The 21,411-nt window shown below is 49.9% G+C and overlaps 4 protein-coding genes across 4 annotated transcripts; 2 read left to right on the top strand and 2 right to left on the bottom strand.

Moving 5' to 3' along the window:
* Positions 1-598: 598 nt before the first annotated feature.
* EPUS_06558 (uncharacterized protein) lies at positions 599-2,485 on the bottom strand (the record flags this gene model as incomplete). The annotated part of the gene is made up of 3 exons (XM_007803077.1): positions 599-1,491; positions 1,541-2,362; positions 2,470-2,485. 3 exons carry the CDS (start codon positions 2,483-2,485, stop codon positions 599-601), a joined length of 1,731 nt encoding a protein of 576 aa, XP_007801268.1.
* A 2,001-nt stretch (positions 2,486-4,486) lies between these two features.
* EPUS_06557 (uncharacterized protein) lies at positions 4,487-6,595 on the top strand (the record flags this gene model as incomplete). The annotated part of the gene is made up of 4 exons (XM_007803076.1): positions 4,487-5,088; positions 5,262-5,516; positions 5,572-5,837; positions 5,901-6,595. The coding sequence occupies 4 exons, from the start codon at positions 4,487-4,489 to the stop codon at positions 6,593-6,595; spliced, it is 1,818 nt and encodes a 605-aa protein (XP_007801267.1).
* Positions 6,596-6,736: 141 nt separating this feature from the next.
* EPUS_06556 (uncharacterized protein) lies at positions 6,737-11,386 on the bottom strand (the record flags this gene model as incomplete). The annotated part of the gene is made up of 1 exon (XM_007803075.1): positions 6,737-11,386. One exon carries the CDS (start codon positions 11,384-11,386, stop codon positions 6,737-6,739), a length of 4,650 nt encoding a protein of 1,549 aa, XP_007801266.1.
* Positions 11,387-12,059: 673 nt separating this feature from the next.
* On the top strand, positions 12,060-16,576 carry EPUS_06555 (uncharacterized protein; the record flags this gene model as incomplete). The annotated part of the gene is made up of 5 exons (XM_007803074.1): positions 12,060-12,714; positions 12,777-12,953; positions 13,004-15,960; positions 16,024-16,252; positions 16,365-16,576. 5 exons carry the CDS (start codon positions 12,060-12,062, stop codon positions 16,574-16,576), a joined length of 4,230 nt encoding a protein of 1,409 aa, XP_007801265.1.
* Between the last annotated feature and the right edge of the window lie 4,835 nt (positions 16,577-21,411).

Genomic DNA, 21,411 nt, shown 5'->3' with positions numbered 1-21,411 from the left:
TTGATTGAATATCGTCCGCGAAGAGAAGCGGAATGTGTACAGCACAGACAATGAATTTATCAAGAATCACCAATGAACCTTGAACGGGACTGGAAGCTACCCCGGATCTGGGCCAGAGGGCCTTGGTCAATGACGTAACGGCCGCATGGACTGGGTGATTTGAGTCTAAGAAGCTTAATGCGGAACTACTGCAGGTAAGCAGATCCTCGTCAGGGTAGCGAACGTTGAGACCATCTAATCACAGTACTACAGTAGCAGTGGACATATTTGGTGCGGCAGCTTGTGCAATGTAGACAGCTCCCAGCACGGACTGAGTGAGGTCATCCTGCGTGTTGGATGATAAGTGACATCACTCCTACTCGTAGCCAGACTCGGAACTATAAACCAATGCATCATCCCACCGGTTCTATAAGTCAACGGAGTCTTGTGACTGGACACAGCCGGCCTCTAACTTAATGTAACATACTAAATGGGAAGGGAGGAGAGTGGAGTGTACTGGAGTATCGAAGAACCTCAAATGATGACGCCAAGTAATTGTGACAGCAGCCGTGAGTGCAGGACCCAGGCGATCGCTGGACTACACGGCCTCATAGCTCCATCATCCCGCTTCGATTCCTTTCCCTGAGCCTGCGGCAGCTTGATATCGTCCCATTGTTGCATCGTAGGCTCCAGGCATAGATTGTTTGAGCGGAGCAGGGGGTGGCGCTGGCAACGGTATAGAGTCATCGTCGTACCCATCGTCCAGATAATCCTCCCCACCAAGCTGATCGAGGGGTCGCGAATCGTAAGTCTGCTGGTTGAGATGCTGCTGATTGACCCCATTTGCAGCCTTGGCAGCATTTTTGGTCTGCTTTTTGCCCTTCCGACCTTTCATCTTTGCCTTCTCCAAGAGACGTCGCTTCTCCGCTAATCGCTTGCGCTCTTTCCGGTCCTTGATCTCGTACTGTCTGATCAAAGCCAAAGGAGGCACACCAAAAATGCTCTCGTACTCGCAGAACTCACATATCCAAATATCTTCCGAGCCTGGTGGGTGGTGGAGGTTAGCGTACTCTTGCTGCAGGCGCCGCTGACGAGCAGCCAGAACATAAACGTCTCCTCTGCGCCGGCGTGGTTTCTTGCCTTGACCAGGCACATGGGGCATGGTTTGTGATGCAGTTGACTGGGACATTGGCCCGTTGGCAGACTGCGTTCCAGAATTTGCATAAGTACCCGGCGTGCCAGGCACATGGCCGCTGGCTGAAGTTGTGGTTGGGATGTTAGCCGCCCGTTGAGCATATCCTGCCGAATAAAGGCTCTGTTCTGGGAAGGTGACACCCTTGGCAGCATCCGTCTCGCAGGTGAATGTAAATTGTGTGTTGGTGGGGGAGGCCTTCAGCTGCTGGTCCAGAACTCCAATGTTTTCCTGACCTTTTTGAAGCGGTTTTCGCAAGAGAGCGGTGGCATTGGCAATTGCTGCTGAAATGATACCTTGATCTGATGACCTGATACCGTCTGGTATACAATCAGCTAGCTTCCCACGTAGTTTTCGGGATCGGCAAACCTTTCGCTGAAGTGCCACTAAAACTGCTGGGCCTCAAGTTGGAATTGTTGGTTGAGACACCTAGCGGGGTGCGTCCGCCAACACGGCGGCCTAAGTCCTTCCCATACCGGGCTCTACCACTGCCTGAAAGCGTGTTACCGGGGTACGAGGCAGATGCCTGGTATTGTCCGTCTGCCGCACCGTCATCTTGCGCAACGGCCAGGTCGCTTCGTGAGCTGTGAAGTCCGAGATGTGCGAGTTCGGCAGACAGACTTGACTGATGCAATCCCACACTTCCAGACGTGGGTATCTTGCGTTTCTTTTTGTTGTTGGTGTTCTCAAACGCATCATAGCCATCTGATCCCGAATAGCTTGCTTTACTGGCCGCGTGACGAGAATGTCGAGTTGCCCTTGACGACGCAGGACTCTCTCTGTATGCCATCATCCTACGCACAGCGGCAGGATTGCGATCTTCATCTTCAATAGACTCTACATCCTCATCTACCTCGTGATGATGATGATGATGGTGATAGTGGTGATCATCGTGGTCGTGGTCATGACAATGGTGGTGATGGTGATGATGGTGGTGATCGTCGTCATGATCGTGATCGCAGTACTCATCATCCTGCTGCACAAGGACCTTGCTATCATTCACGTATTCGCCATGTTCTCCATATTGATTGTAAGCGGGAAAGCTAGAGGAAGGTGGATTTGGTGGGAAAGGTATTGCCTCGGCCGCTTCCTGCGAGAGCCGAGATTTGAGAGAGCGTTTGGGAAGCGGACGGATAAGACGGTCCGGAAAGACAGCCGACTGCATATCAGGACTCGAAAGGTAAGACGGGCCTGTCAGAGATATCTGATCAGCAAGCGTGTCCTTTCATCAATCTTGACTTCCCCTGAAATGGAGATTTCGGCTACGGCAAGCAGGAATTCGACGTTTGTGAGCCTACCCATAGCCACAGGCATCTTCAACTTCTTCCCCTACAGTCACTTAATCCTCCTCCCCTTGTGAATAATTGCAATATCATATAACCTTTCACTATAAAGATTTCCCAACAGACTCGGAAGGTCTCGAGAGTAGGACTAGGCTCAGAAGTCAGCAGACCTTTTCCAGCTACTGGACCGAGTGAATGCATACTCACTCGACTTGGTCGATCTGGAAATGGGTAGATGGTGTATGCAACAAATAATGATTTCTGGCGGACTTGCTCAAAGGGGAACTGTCCAGCAGGAGCAGCACAGCTCGTGCAACAGGATGGTAGGCTTTGACAGCTGATATCCAGAGATTTGATATGCTTGCCGTTGTCAAGCTCTGGCTGTCACAGATCTAGCCTTGTGTGAATATCAAAAATGGAAAGTCAAAGTGATGATGTCCTGGAAGTGCTAGATCTTTCTCTTTCCACCAGTGCCACTACTCAGGGCTCCGTTAACTAGCTTGCGGCTTTTCCCGCTCCCAGGGTTGTACCGGTGTGTACCATTAGTAAGTTGTAATTAACATTTGTCCTCCATAGTTCCATGGTATGTATCTTGGGAAGACACATGTCTACAGAATAGCCACTCGTTTTATTTGAATAGTATATGTTCGAAGAAATTGGATGGTAGAGATCGCAGCAGACGGATTGCAGACGCAACACAAGCCCATCATATTTCGCCCCTTCCAGCGTAAACATTTCCTGGGCTATTAACAACTGAGCAGATCCTTATCCTACATTCGAAACAGACTTCGTCACGATATGGTGATGTTTTTAGTTTTCATCGTTATGGTATGAAGACATGTGCGTAAACATTTGATACACGAAACCATATTACATCGCTTCCGTACTCAGCACCTTTAACGCACTTCTCTGAGGTAGTAGCCCACGTTCTATTTCTCAGACAATGAACAGATATCGCTCAAGAGTCCTAAACCGCAATATCGAAAGCTGCTTTACAGAGTAGACTGTACTATTGTACCCGTCGAAGACAGCTTGGCGGTGGGGGAATGCCTGAGATATTGCCTAGCAGCAAAATGACTCTTCCAAAAGAGTGCCCAGGATATACTCCAGGGTAAGTCGGTAACTGAAGTGCGCAGCGGAGCAAGAAGGTTGATACCTACATCGTTATTGTATCGAGGTATGGTACCTTGAACGTTGAATGGCCGAGGTAGATTTCAACAAATGGACGTTAAGTGCAGTGAAATTGACGACGGCTGGAATTCGTAGATCGAGAATATGAAGTGCATCTGCACGCGATCCGATAAAGTGGCGGATGATGAATAGCTCTTGGTGAGTATCAAAATTGGTAGACTTAGAGCTTTTGGTTAATCATGGGGGTAGAGTGCAAGTAGAAATACTTAGGGGAGGTTCGTGCCTTCGGCCACGATTTCTTGACACTCGCCTAGGCTCAGAGCAAGACAAGTCCATTTCCTAAACTTTCATCATCCGCTTTGAGCTCGATCTCTTCATGAAGTGTCTGTTCCACAACGAGTTTAAAAGTGACAGCTCGATTGCTGTATGAGACTCACGTACCACGGTAGACGGATGGTATCGTGGCAGGGGGAAATTGGAGAAGAGATTTGAAGCATCGTGGCGACACGCGGGGTCGGGAAGGGAAAATTGAGGGAGAGGAGAAGAAGAAGAAGAATCCGATGACGGCCAATTTAGCGCAGTTCTGGGTGAGGACCAGGACGAGGCCATTGTTCCCCTTCTCACACCACTGTCACAACGATCTTTTCACACTGTAGATTTCCTACAGGCATTGCTGCACTCGCTTTGCATCGGCTCTGTTCCCCGTCGCTGTCTGAACAGCTTAAATCTACCAAGAGCAATTCCGTCAACTTCCCACAGCGCAATATCGTCCTAGCCACACGCGCCCTGGAGCTCTCGAGGCGACCACACCTTGCTACACTCCTGCAATTCCCTTCATCGCTTCGCGAACAATGTAACAAGTCTATAGCCACGACACTATTCGAGGTTATCTACTCAAACCATGAGTCCTCGAAGATCCTCTCGAGCCCGCACAACCCAACCTCCCCCTCCACCTGCGCACACAAATTCTTCCACATCTCTAAGTTCTCTCACTCGAGCCGAGAGAAACACTCGAGCAAACAATAAGCCTACATCCCCTCAAGACTCTGCAACACAAAGCTCAGAATCTATCGAGGATGCCGAACGGCTTGGCCGCGGTGAACCACCGGCAACGCGCCGAAGCAAGCGGAGCAACACCAATGAAAAGGAGGAGGTCACCAAAAAGGCCCAACAACCAGATGTGGATGAAGAGGCCGAGTCAGAAGAGGTGACACGTTGCATTTGCGGCAATGCTGAGTATCCTGGCCCGCCACCCTTTGCACGGGACGGTGGCCGCCCTCACAGCGCAAAAGCAGGAATAAAAGAGGAAACAGCTCCAAAAATCCCGGCTGGCTCTGACGGCCTCCTGGACGATACAGGCAACTTTTTCATTCAATGCGACAATTGTCAGGTGTGGCAGCACGGCGGCTGCGTTGGCTTGCTGGACGAGTCAATGAGTCCAGATGAATATTTTTGCGAAGAGTGCAAGCCAGAGTATCACAAGATACACAGGATCTCCACCGGGTAAGCGAAGAGCAATATTTTATCACTAGTCTCATCGCTGTGCTTTCCAAGAATGTTTCACTCTGGAGGGCCCTTTGCATGGCTGTCCTGCTCTACCTTGGACTATCTGAGCGACTCTGCGCCACGGTGTTTTTTCTTCCTCGAACTGCAATGCTAACAAGCATACCCTCTAGACCTAGATCCTCACAATATCTCCCTGTTCTTGAGGCCTCTTCCCCTGAACCGTCCTCGTCATCCTCAAATCGTGATAAAACTAGAAGAAGGGATGGAAAATCGAGACAAAGCGCTAGCTCAGTGAGCGGGAAACGTCGGGCAACAATGAATAGTCGAGATGCCGCATACGATGAAGATGAGATGTTGAGGAGAGCAATCGAGGAAAGCAGAGAAACAGGCTCACTAGGAAAGCGGACACGTGATGATTCGGAAGAGTATGCTTCTGCTGTTACGCTAGTGATGGAGAGGATCGCTAACCACAGAGCTTAGTGGAAAGCCCAACTCAAAACGACGCAGGACGTCCTCAGATTCTCTGCCGCCTTCAAAAGTTACCCCTTCACCTTCTCAGGTCAATTCAGAAGAGGACTCGTCTAAGCCGACCGCGAACGGTAGCAACGTGGTCAAGAGGGCCAGAGGTGCAGCAGCCCGGAACCCACGCGATAAAGAACATCGTGACCGCCAGAAAGACCTTGCTGCACAAAGAGCTGAGGCAGCAAGCAAGCGAAATGCGAGGTCTGAAAGAAGACGTGGAGATGGTATTTAACACCGAGCCCAAACATTTTTTTCTGGGATAGCATACTAACTAAATCTCGTGCTAGAATCTCCACCACCAACACCTACTTTATCACCCTCTAAAACTGCTGGACAAGTACCAAACGGACCGCAAAAATCAAGTGCACCTGACACGCCTTCCCATCGCGCCAATCAACCCACCAACCACCGCAAAACCGGGCGTCCTCCAGCTCGACGTGGTCGTCTCGGACGCAATCAATATACTCGTGATCAGCCTCTCAACGGGGGTGGAGGCGGGGCTGAAACGCCTTTACGGGACACCTCTCGTGGTCCTACCAGACGCTCTTCACCGGTGACCGCTATGAACGGCTTCTCGAATGGAATTAACGGCGAAAGTGGAAGGAGCTCGCGACCAAAGTACCATCATCCGAACCGAACAAGTATGAACGAGATGAAGAGGAGGGTGGCCGCTATCCTCGAATTCGTGAACAAGATGAACGGTGAGAAAAGCAGCCAGAACAACAGTCATGGTTCCTCAACAGGGCCTAGCGGGTCCAGAACGCCCAACGGCATTACGCAAAGTAGCGGCAGTGGTGCACATGGAAACGTGCAGCCTACGGCTTTATTGAAAGGGGTGGAAGCAAGTTTGTCTGCTGCACAGGTTCTTGGCGAGAAGGCGGAAAGGGAGTTCAGGGACATGGCATCGGGCGAGATGATGCACGTCCTGACCCGTGAGCTTGTGGGCTGGCAGAGCATGTATGGGAAATATGGCGAAAAGTGAATCTGAAAAGGCGGGACATGCAGGGCGGTTCCATTGCATGAACGCGAGCATACGAATGCATTCTTGTTGAACCTCTCATCTCCTTGAACACTTTCTCAAAAATGGGGGTCTTGCTGGCTAGCAATGAGCTTTAATTCTAGCTCACGCAGAAAGGTGTTGTTGCTCGGATTCGAGGTCACGATTTACCTTGGCAAGTTGCATGTTGATAGCGGAAAAAGCTTGCTCAGCGGATCGGCTCGTCATGTGCTCTCTTGCGATGTGGTGATTCAGGTCTTCGAGACTGAGGGCAAGCCTCTCTTTCTGCTTTTCAAGAGACGTGATTGACAGCGTGGCATCGTTGACCTGCCGGGAAAGCTTCTTGTTTTCTTCTTCAAGCTTGCTCTTTTCACTTTGCAGTTGTGTCAATCGGACTTTTTGTCTGTCGCCCACCCTTGAATTGGTCCGTGCAATGTCGAGATCCTTCTGCTGTATCTTGTTTAAGAGCGCTTTATTATCGTTCTCCGATGCTGTCAAGCGACCTTTGACTGTCACCAATTCTCGCTCGAGCCGCTCCTTGTGCTGATCGTGATGGATCCTGAAATTGTCGGATTCCATCATAGCCGTCTTAAGCCGCTGTACCTCGACTGACAGCCTTGAGTTCTCTGCCTCCATCTCCTCAGCCTGCTTGGCTCTCATTTCGAGATCCCGCTCGAGCGCGGCTTGCCGCTCTTGGCTCTGCTTCCAAAGAGCCCGCTCGTTGTCAGCCTCCGCTCGAGCATTCTCAGCATTCAGGAATCGCTCCCTCAGCTTGATCAGTTCAGACTGCAGCTCCTTCTGATTTTGTTCAGCCATAGCCCTCGCTTCCGTGGCCCGCCTCAGGGTGTCCTGCTGAACATACATCTCCTTCTCAATGATAATCTTGGACTCATTGAGATCTTCGTATTGGTCTTTCAGCTCCGTCAACTTGTGATCTAAAAGCATCTGAACATCATCCCGAGATTGCCTCTCTCTACTCAGCTCAGCCTGTACCTCAAATAGTTCACTCTTGAGATCTGCGATCTGCTTGTCTAACATTTTGCGGCTTTCACCAGATTCGATGTCTTGCGAGATCCTTCTCTCGAGAAGCACCTTTGCGTCCAATGCTTCCCGCTCGAGATTTGCTTTTTGCGATTTCATGGCATCCATTTCTGCCTGTACCTCACGAAGACGTGATTGCATCGAGTCGTGTCTAGCTGCGAGGGAGTTACGTTCGGTATCAATTGACCTCTTCTCCGACTCGTTGCGCTTGAGGTCACTGCGCAACGTTGCAAGCTCACACTCTTTCCGCCGCACAAGGTCTTCGTAGCCTGTTGAAGTTGAAGAAAGCTCCGAGAGCTGCTGACGGATGGAACCGTTCTCTTCGAGTAGGTCTTTCACTTGCTTCTTTGAGACGTTGAGGTCTTTCGTGGTGTTGGCCAGCTTGACGTCGAGATCCTGATCTGTTTTGAGTAGTTTCGCCTCCAGCTCCTGGAGCTTGCGGTCTTTCAGACTCAGTTGGCTGGTTAGCATGCGGATTTCCTGATCAAGAGCTTCGATTCTTCCATCCTCGGCGGTGTGGTTCTTCGCAACTTCGTCCAGCTGGCTGTCAAGCTCCTCTATCTCCTGCTGCAGGTCTTTCTTCTCAGTCTCAAGACGTGTTATGATGTGGCCAGCTTGCTCAAGCTGCGTCCTTCTCAGGTCAAGCTCTTCTTCCGCCTTTCTTTTGGCCTCCATCATGTCATCTAGCTGGTCCTCCAAGGTCTCCTGATCAGCAATAGCATCAGCCAACTTCTCGTTGAGCTCCGCCTCCCTGTTCTGAAGTCGTTTGAAGATCTCTTCCTTATCGAGCGCAAGGGCACGTTCACTCTCCAGGGTTTGCTGGACACGTTGGACCTCGATATCAGCTCGACGGCGCTCCTCCTCTAGTCGTTGTTTTTCAGCAAGATTCTGCTGCATTTTGCCTTCCAGTTGTTGGATCTTCTCGTCCCGCTTTTTCACCTCGCCTGCAGTACGGGTTGCGCCTAACAGAGGCTTCATCTTCATAAACAGCCTCCACCAAGGGTTCGCCTGAAGATCAAGGTATACATTGAGATTTCGCTGTATGATCCGAGCGGCTTCAGCACGGTGAAGACGTTTGTATGCGATTCGCCTCTGCGTGAAGCCTCTTGCAATGGATTGAAAGCGTGACATGATCTCTCGGATGAGCGTATCTCGCTGTTCTTCCAGCTCTGCTAGCACACCTGCACGGAAGAAGACTTTCGTCAGGCCAACGCGGTAGACTGCCTTGTCCACTCCAAGTCTGTCAAGCATGATCGAGGCCGCCTTCTGTCCCTCCAGATATCCTCGGGGCATATTGCGACAGAGCAGCTCGTAGCGAGATCGAAACTCAGCGAAAGGGAGACGGTTAGGGAAGCCAGTTCGTGCAATACGGATCCCTTCAAGCACACCGTTACAGCGGAGCTGATCCAAGACGAGAGGTGCATTGAATTGCTTCGGCCGCTTCTTGTGATTCGGGAGTATACAGCGCACGAAATGAGGGTGTGTCTGATGCAATTGAGCCATGAGGCTTGACAACTGCTCTTTGTGCCTTTGCGCCACGGTACGGAATAGACCTTTCTTGACACGGCTTCGTGGACTACTGATGTCATCGACTTCTTCTCCACAGTCCGAGAACAATTTGGCGACATGTTTGTCCGTCGACGCAGCCAGTAGCCTCGTCAGGTTGTCGTTGAGGGGGTCTTTGTTCTTGTCGAGCCATCCATCAGTCGAATATTCTACCTCAGCAGCGTAATGTGTTAGGATGAAACCTTGTGTTAGTCGTGATGGCTTGTACTTGGGGGTCTTCTTCTCCCATAGGGAGTGGAGTTTCTCGGTGAATGATCTATCTGTGGCTTTCGGCATGACGGAGTCCTCATCAAGGCAAGAGAAAATACCTATCGGATTCGGCAATTCTATCAGATCGATCGTTGGCTGTAAATCTTTCCCAAAGTCAATAAACTGCCATTGGATTTGTTCTCGGGCATATTCTTCCTGCTCCAGGACGAACATATGGTGATTGAAAAATTGCTGCAGCTTCTCGTTTGTGTAATTAATGCAGAGCTGTTCAAAGCTGTTGTCCTCGAAGATCTCGAAACCGGCAATATCAAGAACACCGATAAATTTTGTGTCATCTCCGCTCATGCCGCCACGATCGAGCTGCCGATTGAGTTTGGTGACCAGGTCACCAAAACCACGCTCATATAGACCCTTTGATAGTGCGTCGACGGCCAGCCGGACCTGTTCTGGGGTCTGCACCTTTTCGACCCATTCGCGGCCGGCTTTGACTCTCGGATGGAGCAGACCCTGTACGAAGGGCTCCGACTGTACTCCTAACAATTTGCAGGCTTTGTCCACAGCCTCATAGGCTTCTGCAGTTAGAGATGCTTGATCGGCTCTAGTGCTTTCCTTCGTTACTGTGATGTTACCAAGATGCAAGACCGCAGCTATGGTCTTTAGAATGGCTGTCTGATCTTGCTCCGAGAAGTCCATGATGTGGAAAGCTTCGATAAGACTGCTCCATTCTTCTTTGTCAGAGACCCCGGATATTGTGTCATTTCCAGCTCGGGTGTATGCAAAATCTTCTACGTTCATGCCAGACAAGAGGAATTTGTCCTTCATCCTGTGGTCTGCACCCTGCAGAAGCTGGTAGAAGACATGGTAAGTTCGCTCTTGAGAGTTCAACTTGACTACTCGCGACTTCTCCAGCAGGTACCAGTCAATGAATGCTCCTGCTACCTGGCCCGAACGGCTGAATTCGATGCGGATGAATTTTCCGAACCGAGAAGAATTGTTGTTACGCACCGTTTGGGCATTGCCAAAAGCTTCAAGGATAGGATTAGCACGTAGGATCTGCTGGGACAGATTTGAGAATTGTTTGGTCGGTGATCGGCTGGCCCTTGGTGTGTCTGTGGTTGCCACTGCGGTCAAGTACTGGATGACCTTTTTCGTGTTCTCTGTCTTGCCGGCACCCGACTCTCCCGTCACCAGAATGCTCTGGTCCATGCCTTCTTCAACAAGATTCCGGAAAGCCTGATCTGCCATGGCAAAGATATGGGGTCGTGTATCCTCTCTGCTCTGACCTTTGTACATTTTGACATATTCATTACTATATATCGGCAAAGGGCAATAAGGATTCACCGTCACCAGAAAAAGCCCTGAATAGGTATAGATGAGATCGGATTGATAGCGCATATGTAGGTTGTGGACAACCGAAGCTTCGTTGAGATGTGTCAATTCGGCCATATCATTCGCTTTGTCGAATTTGGCAGGGTTGACTTTGTCGACGGCATCCGGGCTTGCTTCTCGTTGGCTTCCGTCATCGCAATGAACCATGAAATTCCCATTTTCAAGGTCGGCTGCCACCCAGCCTCGGATAAAGGCTGTCTCGGGGTCCCCTAACCACACATATCGCTTCCCAGAAAAGTCGTTCTCGCCCTCAATACCGTCCACTTTTTCGCTTCCCTGCTTCATGGATTCTGTTTTAATGAACTGCGGTGCAAATGTGCTCGTTGAGCTATTTCGGCTTGTTGTAGTGTATGGACGCCGGTGTAGTGATATAGAAGGCGAAGATCCCGAAGGAGAAAAAGATTGGTTTCTTGAATGGCCAGTACTCTGGGTGGGAGGAGAGTTGAGTATCATCGATTTAGGCCGGGCGGCCACCGAAGCCTGCGGAGAAGGCATCGAAGAGGGCGACAGCGAGCCTCTACTGAAAGGATTTCGTCGCAAAGAGGAGCCATTGAGTGTATTAGTCGTCATAATGAAGATCAGAGGCCAAAATTTTCCAGAATGCGGTCTTGCTGTCCAAGCTTCATGGGATCATAGTTCGCCGTTCGGGCAATGTCTTCCAGGGCAACCAGAGATTACAGACCAAGCAACAGTCTTACCACAGCCGAGCAGTGTCAGGTGGTGGCTAAATAGAAGCTGCATCAATGCGCACGAGCAACCTTAGGATGGTTCAAGAAGCATTGTTGATATTCAGCACGTTTGAGGAATAGCGTGCTACTTTGCCAAGGATTGTTAGCGCGTCGTGGCAGAAGGAGCGATGATCGAATGACTCTAGCCATGTAAAGTTAGCAGCACTTGCCATTTTCATGGCTGCCATCTCTTGTGGAGATTTGCCAGCGTCCTCCCAACTCTCATCAGCCACATCACGGCTTGCAATTGCTGTCACTGTCTGCCACCCGCGTTGAGCACATATCTCAGTGGCAGAAGTAGCAGTCGCCTCGCTTCTTCGATCGCTACTGTCTTGACGGAATTCAACTGCGCTATCACATCACTGAGCGCAGCCCTCCACCGTGGAGTAATTATCGATGAGCATGCACGCAAGTGTAGATCGTTCACGTACATTTCGTCTGGCCCGTCAGGTAACGACTTTGCTGCGATGATGGCAATCTGAGCTCGAACTGGTACCATCCGGAGAGCTGTAAACATGTCGAATCCCCATCCTGCTACGCCGTCCTTTGGTGGCGCATACACGGGATACAACTTTGCAGATGCTGGATCGCAACATGGCGGCCTCCAGACGCTGTCGAGAGGAGACCTTCCACCTCCTCCAAATGGAGGCGGTTACAGCGTTCCAACTGCAACATATCCAACTCCAGGTGTAAATAACCAGAGTTTTCTGGCGAACGCGACAACCTCGAGCGCCGCCCACTCTACTCCTCCACACCTCCCACCTCCGCCCTTTCAAGTCTCTGCAGACTTCTTCAAGCAATTTGCAAACTCGAATCTACCACCTCCACCTTACCCCCCAGTCCCTATCCCTCATCTTGGCTTTTCTCAGTTTCCACCTCCACAACCAAATTTCGCCGCCACATTTACGCCTCCTAATACTGTTCTGACAAAAAGCTCACATACGCAACAATATAACCCACCACCTTTACCTAGTACTCAGTCTTCTCCCAACTATCAGCAAAACACTTATGTTGTTAGTAGGGAGGAAGGTGAACTGAGTGACGGTGAACTGGCCGCCAATTTTACCGAGCGTATAGTAGAACCTAGCCAGTCCCTTAGGAAAGACCAGACATTTTTGTCCATGATGCCTCGGAATGTAGACTCTCCCCAGGAAGACACAAGCTTAGCTGGTACGTTCTGATAAATTGTCATATCTTTACAAGCGACGACTGACGAGATAATCACGGAGCAGCTCAACCTGTTACCTTTATTGCTCATTCGAAACCTAACACTATTAAACCTATCATCGAAGAAATTCTTGATGCCTCACGACCTGTCTTCCCTGGAGCAGATATGGGCAACGTCTTTCAACGTCAAACGGAAGTCGAGGAGGACAAAGTGCCATCTGCCGACAGCGATAGTATTTCCTGTAGGTTCTAGGAGCCACACATCTGTTGATCCAGGCTGACCGGTTCTCAGCTTACAATCCACCATCCGCTTCAACGCGGGATCCAGAAGAGCCAGACGTGCGTCTGACTGATCCTTTACCAAACACTCTGGACGGCGCTGAAAGCTACACACCTGCAGCGACGAAACAAAATGGGAGTGTCACCAACTATCTTCGCGAGGAAGCCAAAGACGCTCTACGCTCGCTTGAGCGGCATAACATTAGATACAAGGAATTGGTGGGAGAAGGAGTCGATCCATACATCCTTGAGCACTTGTATGAAGATCTTGGTGAACACATCATTGAAAAACCCCCTCTAACTCCTGTTGTGGTGGAACAAAAAGTCGCTGTTGCTAAAAATGTCGCGCTGAAGTATTCTCAAACGTCCAAAGAACTTGCAGGGGGTTCGCCTCGTAATACTAGTCAAGGTACAGAGCAAGCCTTCAACACAGCAGACCACAATCCGAGCTCGATACCGGTGAGCTCTGCGTCTCAGGTTCAGGCGATTCTAGGTGTTTCAGACTCTCCCAAGCCCTCCCCAGCGGTTCTAGTGAATATCGAGAAGGCTTCTGGTACTCAACCTTCATCGACTGTGGCTATGGAGAGAAAGGATCGCATCGCCCAGCTACTGGCAGCTAAGACCGGCCGAACGATAGCAGGCCGTCCTGCTGTTGAGAAGCAACCAGACCTCCCAGCGGAAAATTCGAGGTCTCCGTCCATAGTGGATGCTACCCCGAAGCCACTTTCTCTACCTGACAAACCACCTTTGCCATCATCTGAGCCCCTGATCAAACCCAAAAACAAAGCTCAGACTGAATTAATTCGACAGAAAATGGAGGCACTTAAGAGAGAAGCGTTGGCTAAATCTCAAGCCCAGGGCACGCCAAAGGCAGTTTCTGTACCTTCGTCCCCAGCTTCATCTACTCCTCAACATGCAGCATACCCTCCCAAACCAGGATCTAATGACCTTGCAGCTGAAATCCGGTCAGATGGACCTCAATCACATATCCCAGGGCTCTTCATGACCACTGCACCACATCCCGACGATCTCCAGAGCTTGAATGAGGCCAGTGAACCTCCAATAATGGGGAAGGTCGATGAACCAATCAGCATGCACTCCACTGCGACCTCTGTCAGTCAGGACACCTCTGCAGAACTTGAGACCAATTATGTTCAATCCCCCGGTGGGCACACCATCCCGGTACGCCTCCCTCAGAAACGACCATTAGCGTCGGACTCCTTTGACGAGTCAAGGCCATCCCTCAAACGCCCGTTCGGTCGTAAAGAATCCCACGACAAGGTTGAGATCGTTCTTAGCGCAACAGAAAGTGAGGGAGAAGTCGAAGACGTTGAAATGGAGCTCGATGAGGAATCTGATGAGGAGAAACAGACTCATCAGAGCGACATTGTACCTGCTACATCTGTCCGGCACAACAATATACGGAATCTGCCTCCTTTGACTGATATTCCTTCTCCTAACCCGGCTAGACATGCCACTAGCGTCATTAATACCCCTACTCCTACCGCTGTTCAAACACCTGGAAGAGACAGAGGCAAAGAAGAGCTCTGGAAAGCGAAACACCAGGAGATTGAGCTGATGCGGAAGAAAATTGCTGAAATGGAGGAAAGACGGAAAGCCAAGCAAAACGCAACCAATGTAAATTCGCTCAAGATAGGTGGGAAGCCTGCTGTGCCTGTGATAAGAACGTCACTTGCTAGATCAGTGCAGCCGTCAAGCCCAGGGCATGCAAGACCGCCTGTCGCTGTCGATCCAGAAGCACCCCGTGATGCAATTCAATCTCCAGTCCTAACGGCATCAAGACCAGAAGAATTGCCTAGCACACCATCTACACCACTCTATGCCATCAAGGAGCCTATCAGGGTGGAAGATCTGCGACAACAGCTCCTGAGGCGAAAAGCTACAAGAGAAGGAACTCCAAATGCTGCTGATATAGGGCTTCGTCAAGCTCAGCTAGCCGAGAAGCGCGCCAAACTGGCGGAGTTGAAACGAGAAGCAGAAAGACGTGAGGCGGAAATCCTAGCAGAGTCTAAATTGCTGGAAGCACAACTTCATGCTGAACTCAACGGTGAAGACGTTTACGAGGAATCGCAATCTAATGTGGACAGTGACATGGAGGGTGGCCCCGGTTCAAGGGACCGAGCAGCATTAGATACCTTACTGCGAAAACACAAAGATGCACCAAACTCAGTTGTCGGTGGCACTCCTCCAGCCAACACTGATCGTGCCCTTTCACAAGAACAATTACCTGTTGAAGCTGTTTCGCGACCTTCATCGCCAGACTTTGACATCGGCTCTCGGCCTTCTACTGAGGATGGCGCCGACAAGAAAATGGCATCAACTGGGCGCACCGTTACCTCCCTCCGAGGTAACACGGATGCATTGAGGGAAGTTCAGGGAGTTCAGGAAGTTCAGGAAGCTCAGGAAGATCCGCTCGGCAGACCAATGGATGATGCTATCGAGATGGTGACGGTGCCGCAACAAAGCGAGTCTCCTGCAATGCGAGTTATCGAAACGGATCAAACAAACCTTGAATCCCCCTTTCCTTCACATGAGGACAGAAATGGAGATGACGGAGGCATGGACAATGTCGAATCTAATATCATTGACGAGGATGGCAGCATAAGCATGTCAGATAGCGCTTCCGAAGATTACGAACCTGCAGAGCCAGATCACATGGATGACGATAAGCCTGATAATGACTCTGAACTCTACGAGCCCGCGGATGTGGCAGAACCTATCGGTGTAGCCGAACTGCAGGTCTCAAGGCCAGATGAGGTCACCAAGCCAGTTGAATTCGACCAGCCTGTTGCCAGAGGCCCGACGCAACCTACAAGTCCAATTACTGAACAGCCAGATAATTCGATCTTGGTCGATGACGCTGAAGACGGTATGCAGCTAACCGAGCCAGACACTATTAACAAGCCACAGATCATGTCACAGTCTCAGGAGGGCGAAAGCAAATCCAAGGTACGTGTTATAACCTTGATACAACCTTGACACCGCCATTAGCTAACATTAGTCGTTCTACAGATCCCAACGTCGTCGTCCCATTTCACTCCCTATGAAACGCCGAGAAAATATTTCAGGAACTTCCGATATCACGACCATTTCCCAGAGGTTGTTTCAAGTGGTTACAAGTCCATGACATTCAGCAACAATATCGACCCTAGAAAGCCATTCTGTCCAACAGAGCTTGCGGGAGAGACATGTCAAGACCCGGCTTGCGAAGAGCAGCACTTTCGCCAGGTTGCATTGACTGGTGCGTGCAAAAGATCATATGAGCATTTTCGTAACATTAGCTGGCCGCAATGTCCTCCTCGATACACGTTCTGCTCGTTGTATGAAAACAAACTAATCAATTTTGGTGACAGATGATAAAATCCTGGCTCAGATGAGCACTGCTAACAACCTAAAAACCAAAGCAGAGCACGAACGCTGGGTCGCAGGCCTTCGCCAGGTCATTGCTGATCTTCGAAGCAAGGGAGTCAAAGACTTCCACCTGGTTGCCAGTGCTCTGGCAGCTTATCGTAGACGCTTTTCCGAAGAGCTGAGTACACCCACTTCTGCTTCATCGCAATCGTAGGCTATTGCCCATCATACCTTCTTCTCTTTCCTCTAGCCGTCAATACCGCAATTCTCAGAGAAAAAGTTCTTCACATGGGGCATCAATGAGCTCCGTTAACCTTGTCATAATCACTTTTCGTCATCCCTCCAAACCTTGTTCCAATCGTGGAAAGTTCCAAACAATGCATCAGGTTCCCGGCGTTTCCCCCTAGGGTCGCGCCTGGTCAATGGGTGGGCATGGTCTTGCATCTGCATTGCGCATTGGAGTCAGACATCTCTGCAGAGGAGCTTCTCTTGTACAGCAGTGTATCATGAGCCTTGCTGTCACATATGCCGATCGAATCTGGGCAGGGGGCAGGCTTACAATAATGAGTAGCCGGAGAGCCAGCTAGGATTGTTTATACCTGAGCTTACTTTAGTCTAATCCGATGAGTCTTCCACTGTCAACAAGCGGCTTCTTTCTCTACTTCCTGCGCCAACTATGTAACTTTCTCGCAGAGACTCTGTCATTAAGAAATCCATCCTCGCCACCTTTGACCTGATGCCTTCAACCAGCCATTTCCAAGTACCAGTCATTCTATACCATTGCCACGAGACAATCAACCTGCCGTCGGCCAAGACCACATGTCAATTGGAGAACACTAGCTGAATCACATCCGATACCAACGACAACCAAGCAAAAGATGCCCCCCCTTCCATTCGCACATTCAGGTGAACATGTCCCGCCCCCTTTCTCCCTACCAATACCAACCATAGACTACTCTTCACTTTCCTCGCCATGGCATCTGCAGCGGGAAAAGGTGTTCGGAACAGGAGTCCGTGTCACCCCTTTTCAAGCGCGCGCGCGAGAGAGAGAGAGAGAGAGAGAGAGAGTGACGCGGTCCCGGAGACTCAGGAGTTCATCACTTTCCCATCTGCCCGATCGATCATTGTGGCTCTAGTTAGACTTTGTATACTTCTAAGTCGGTTGGATTTGTAGATGAGGAAGGGAATAGGATTACTTGGAATTCGATACGGGGTAGTTCCTATGGTGGTAGCAGTGTACACTTCGGCAAGACAAAGGGGGAAATGGGGGAAGGGGGAGGCGGAGAGTGAAGATGGCAATTTATATCGAGCAGAAGAGTTGTGTATTTTTTTCATGAAACATGATGGGGTGTTCTATTCCTGGGAGATGTCTTCATCTGAGTTGAAATTGAGTTGGGAGGATTGATCTCTATGTTGTTGCTGCTACTGCTGCTACTGCTACGGCTACTGCTACTGCTACTGCTACGGCTACTGCTACTGCTACTGCTACTGCTACTGCTACTGCTAACTGGCTACTGCTACTGCTCGTCTGCAGTATCTTCTGCTGTTGAAAGAATGGTCTCCGAGATTTCGTTGATGCAAAGTACAGACACACCAAGAGAAGCAGAGCATTCTGTACAATGCAAAGATCTGAGAGATGAGATGAGATGAGAGATCAACAGAGGAGAGGCACTGAGTAACTAAGAACGTATCTAGAAAGTTTCACTGCTGACCAGAACTGAGAATTTGGAGAGGACCTTACGCTGTACAAGGTATGCTGAGTCCCTCCATTCATACATGCTCAGCCTTCAAGGCGTGGGCCCTTCCAACTTTTGCTCAAGTTGCTCGTAAGCCTACGCAATTTCCACACTCTAGGGAGCCAAGCCTCGTACATCTCTTTCTCTTTCTACATGGAACGAGATAGACAAACCGCTCAGGGCCACTGGCCAGGGGTATCAGGTATGGCGTCTTTGCCTCCTGAGGGGCGTCCGGGCACCGCCCACGGCTTGTTGTGGCTCCTGAAAGCCCCAATCCACGCGACGTGCTATTTTATGGAGCAAGAGCTGAATGGACCAACTTCAGAGTGTCATCTAACGCCTTCTAGTCAAAGCAGCCGTGGTTTTCGTATCAAGAACCCTGTTGATGGCCCTTTCATTAGAGGTGATATCTTTGCGAAAGGGGTCAGGCATGTGACCCCCAGGGAGGCGATGAAAAGGAGGAAAGAGCGAATAGTAGAGTGGGAGGTAGAGCAACATCGACTGATCGCAGAGGCCAAGACTGCTGACGGGAGGCGGTGAGCCCAACAGAAGGAATCTAAGGGAAAGTAAGTAGCAAGAATGCAAAACACCGACGAAAGCGAATGGGAAGGAAGCAACGGAAGGCTCAGGCTGAGTTGAGATCAGCGATGCAGAGCATGAGTACCCACTGTGATGAGTCAATCGTACATATGCATATGCAAGATCGAAAATGGCCGAAGTCATTTAAACTTCAGGATCCCACCCGAGGCAGCCGTGCATCGTACGAGCGACTTGACAGATTGTCCGCTAAGGATCTGCATCCATGGCCTGGACGAACTACTCTGATGTACTGAGGATCAACTGACGGGTGAAACAATGGAGGGACTCAGGAAGAGACAGTAATCAGACCATTTTTGTTGGTTGTACGACTTATCGATGAGATCCAGAAGACAGCAACAGTGGTTTTTCAGCTTGCTGGTAGCTTGCCTGGAGAAGGTGGAGAGGTGGGCTGAGGGCTGAGGACTGAGGTAGCAACAGTCAACACATGATAGCAAATCGTCTCGCCGGAACGGTGAGACAAAGTGGTGGTGAAATGAAAGGAGCTCTGTGCAAAGCACTGCCCTTCTATCCGTGAAACCCGCTTTGCCCTAAGAATTGGTGCCCGAACTGCGCATCAACATATGCTCACTTTGACGTCCGGGTTTTGCTGGTGATTATGGCTAGGCAGAAAGACATGGTAAAGGAGACAATATCGGATATACATAGATGGAGATCTGGTCATTTGTTGGAGTAACTTTGAAGTCACAGTAAACTAGACCCCAAGATCAAAATTACTTTCCCTTGGCAATACGTCATGCCACATTCCTTACGTACTAGTAGTACTGCCAGTTTACTGCCCCTTCGGCTTCGAAGGCCATGCATCGTAGCACGTGTAGCTGCCACCGCATTTGGAGCTTTAGCAACTCCTGCCAATACTAGACAGAATGCAACAAGCTTTGCCAGCTTGTCTTAACACACAATCCCTGTCATTATTGTTGGGTTTGGTTCGGAGCTGGCCGAGCCGGGGTTATAACATTCAAATTAATGGGGGAAGGCCTGACCTAGCTGGTATTCTTAAGGCCAGCCTTTAATCTAAGCAACTTACCCTCAGTCATCTCAAAATCGTTGAAATTCAGGAGGCTAGGATGAGGCAGGCTTTCGGGAGTAACTCTCAATGCAAGAAGGCAGACAGAGGCAGTGCCCATGGGTACTATTGTGAATTTTCGGCCTCAGCACCTTTGCATCGACATCTTCCGGAAAACGTATCAGGTGGCTCTTGACAGTCGAGTAGTGAGACGCGCCCTCGTCCTCTGCTTGGGAGCTCGATGCCGGATCTGTACCTGCATTTCGTGTCGACTAACCTTGTCGACGATCGCAGCTGCAATTCAGTGCTATCGTAGTCAATATCACAACAATAATGCCATAGCATGTGACAAACATCACGAAAGGTCTGCAGATGTCTGAGGCAAGGTTGACAGCTCCAGTTTTCAGCCTGGCACAGGCAGCCATCATATTAACGTACTAGGGGGTAGCTGGCAGTTGGCAGTTGGCGGAAGAGTGTATGTAGTAGCGTAGCATTGACGCCGCCGATTCGTTGATGTAACACAAAAGATCTCTGTCCTGTAACTAGTACAGACTAGGCTCTCTCGGGCTAAATCATCCCTCAACATACCTTCGAAGTCTTCAGAAGCATATTACAACGAGGATGCCCTTGTCCCTTCGTTGTCCGTGCTACGTCTCATGGAGGCGCAGTACTCCAATTTCTTGCGCCCAATGGAGATGTGGTAAATTGCAGACAGGATGAACATCTTTGCATGATTTCATTTAGCGACAGAGTGAGACAATTGTCCCAGTAGGAAATGAACAAAATATATGCGCCTACTCTAGTTCAGAAATGACGACAACCCCCTCCCAACTTTTCCATACCTCTTAGAAGTATCGGCCATGCAGAAGACATAGAAACCTCTCATCCATAATCATACACATGAAGCAGCCGAGAGGTTATGTTAGGAAAAGGCGAGATCTTTCGTCTCCAAAACAGCGCTTACCACTAACTAATCATTGAAAAAAACGCCGAAAGTGAATCGCCGGAGATAAATTCAACCAACTGAGAACATTGCCTGGACCAATCTCATGTGCGTCTAAGGGCTATGCTGAGAGGCGGAGAGTGCAGGAAAGAAGGCGGTAAGAAGATGGCATCGAATGTCGCCTGTATCATTGTCAGAGAGATCAAAGATGAGCGACAAAGTGTTATGAATAGCTCACAGCGTAGTGCGTTTTGACTACCACTTCTCGTATGTGCAAGATGGACAGGAACGATGGGAGCAATAGCTGCACTGTGGATTCATAACATGCACCTGTGGGCCGTGGCCACAGCTACAACAATAGTAGTAGATTGTTTCTCTGCCCCTGCTTATAGGTTCACCACACGTCGCTTGATTGACCGAAAACCGACGGGGACATGTATCTGATGGCGAAGGGAGAGGATCCGGCATTTCTGGAGATGACATGGCGCTCTCAGGAGACATGCTGGAAAAGGGAAATTCCTTTTCAGATTGCAATCTTGCAGAGTTGATAGAGCTTTCTGTAGGTATGGCTGAAGTCGGAGAGGTGGAGCAAATTGAAGGCTAGAGGGTGATGAGTGTTTCTGATTTGGAAAGGAGAAGATGGTTCATGGCGGATTTCGATCTCCTTTTGAAGCTTCATAAGACCCCGGCCAGAAACCACATTGAATGCCTGAGACAGGAGAGAAAACCACGGTAGCTCCAAAAAGGACATCCTCACTATGAACGAG

This window comes from Endocarpon pusillum, assembly GCF_000464535.1.
Source record: "Endocarpon pusillum Z07020 unplaced genomic scaffold scaffold1962, whole genome shotgun sequence".
NCBI classification, from domain to species: domain Eukaryota; kingdom Fungi; phylum Ascomycota; class Eurotiomycetes; order Verrucariales; family Verrucariaceae; genus Endocarpon; species Endocarpon pusillum.
This window is presented reverse-complemented; position numbering and strand designations above follow the sequence as displayed.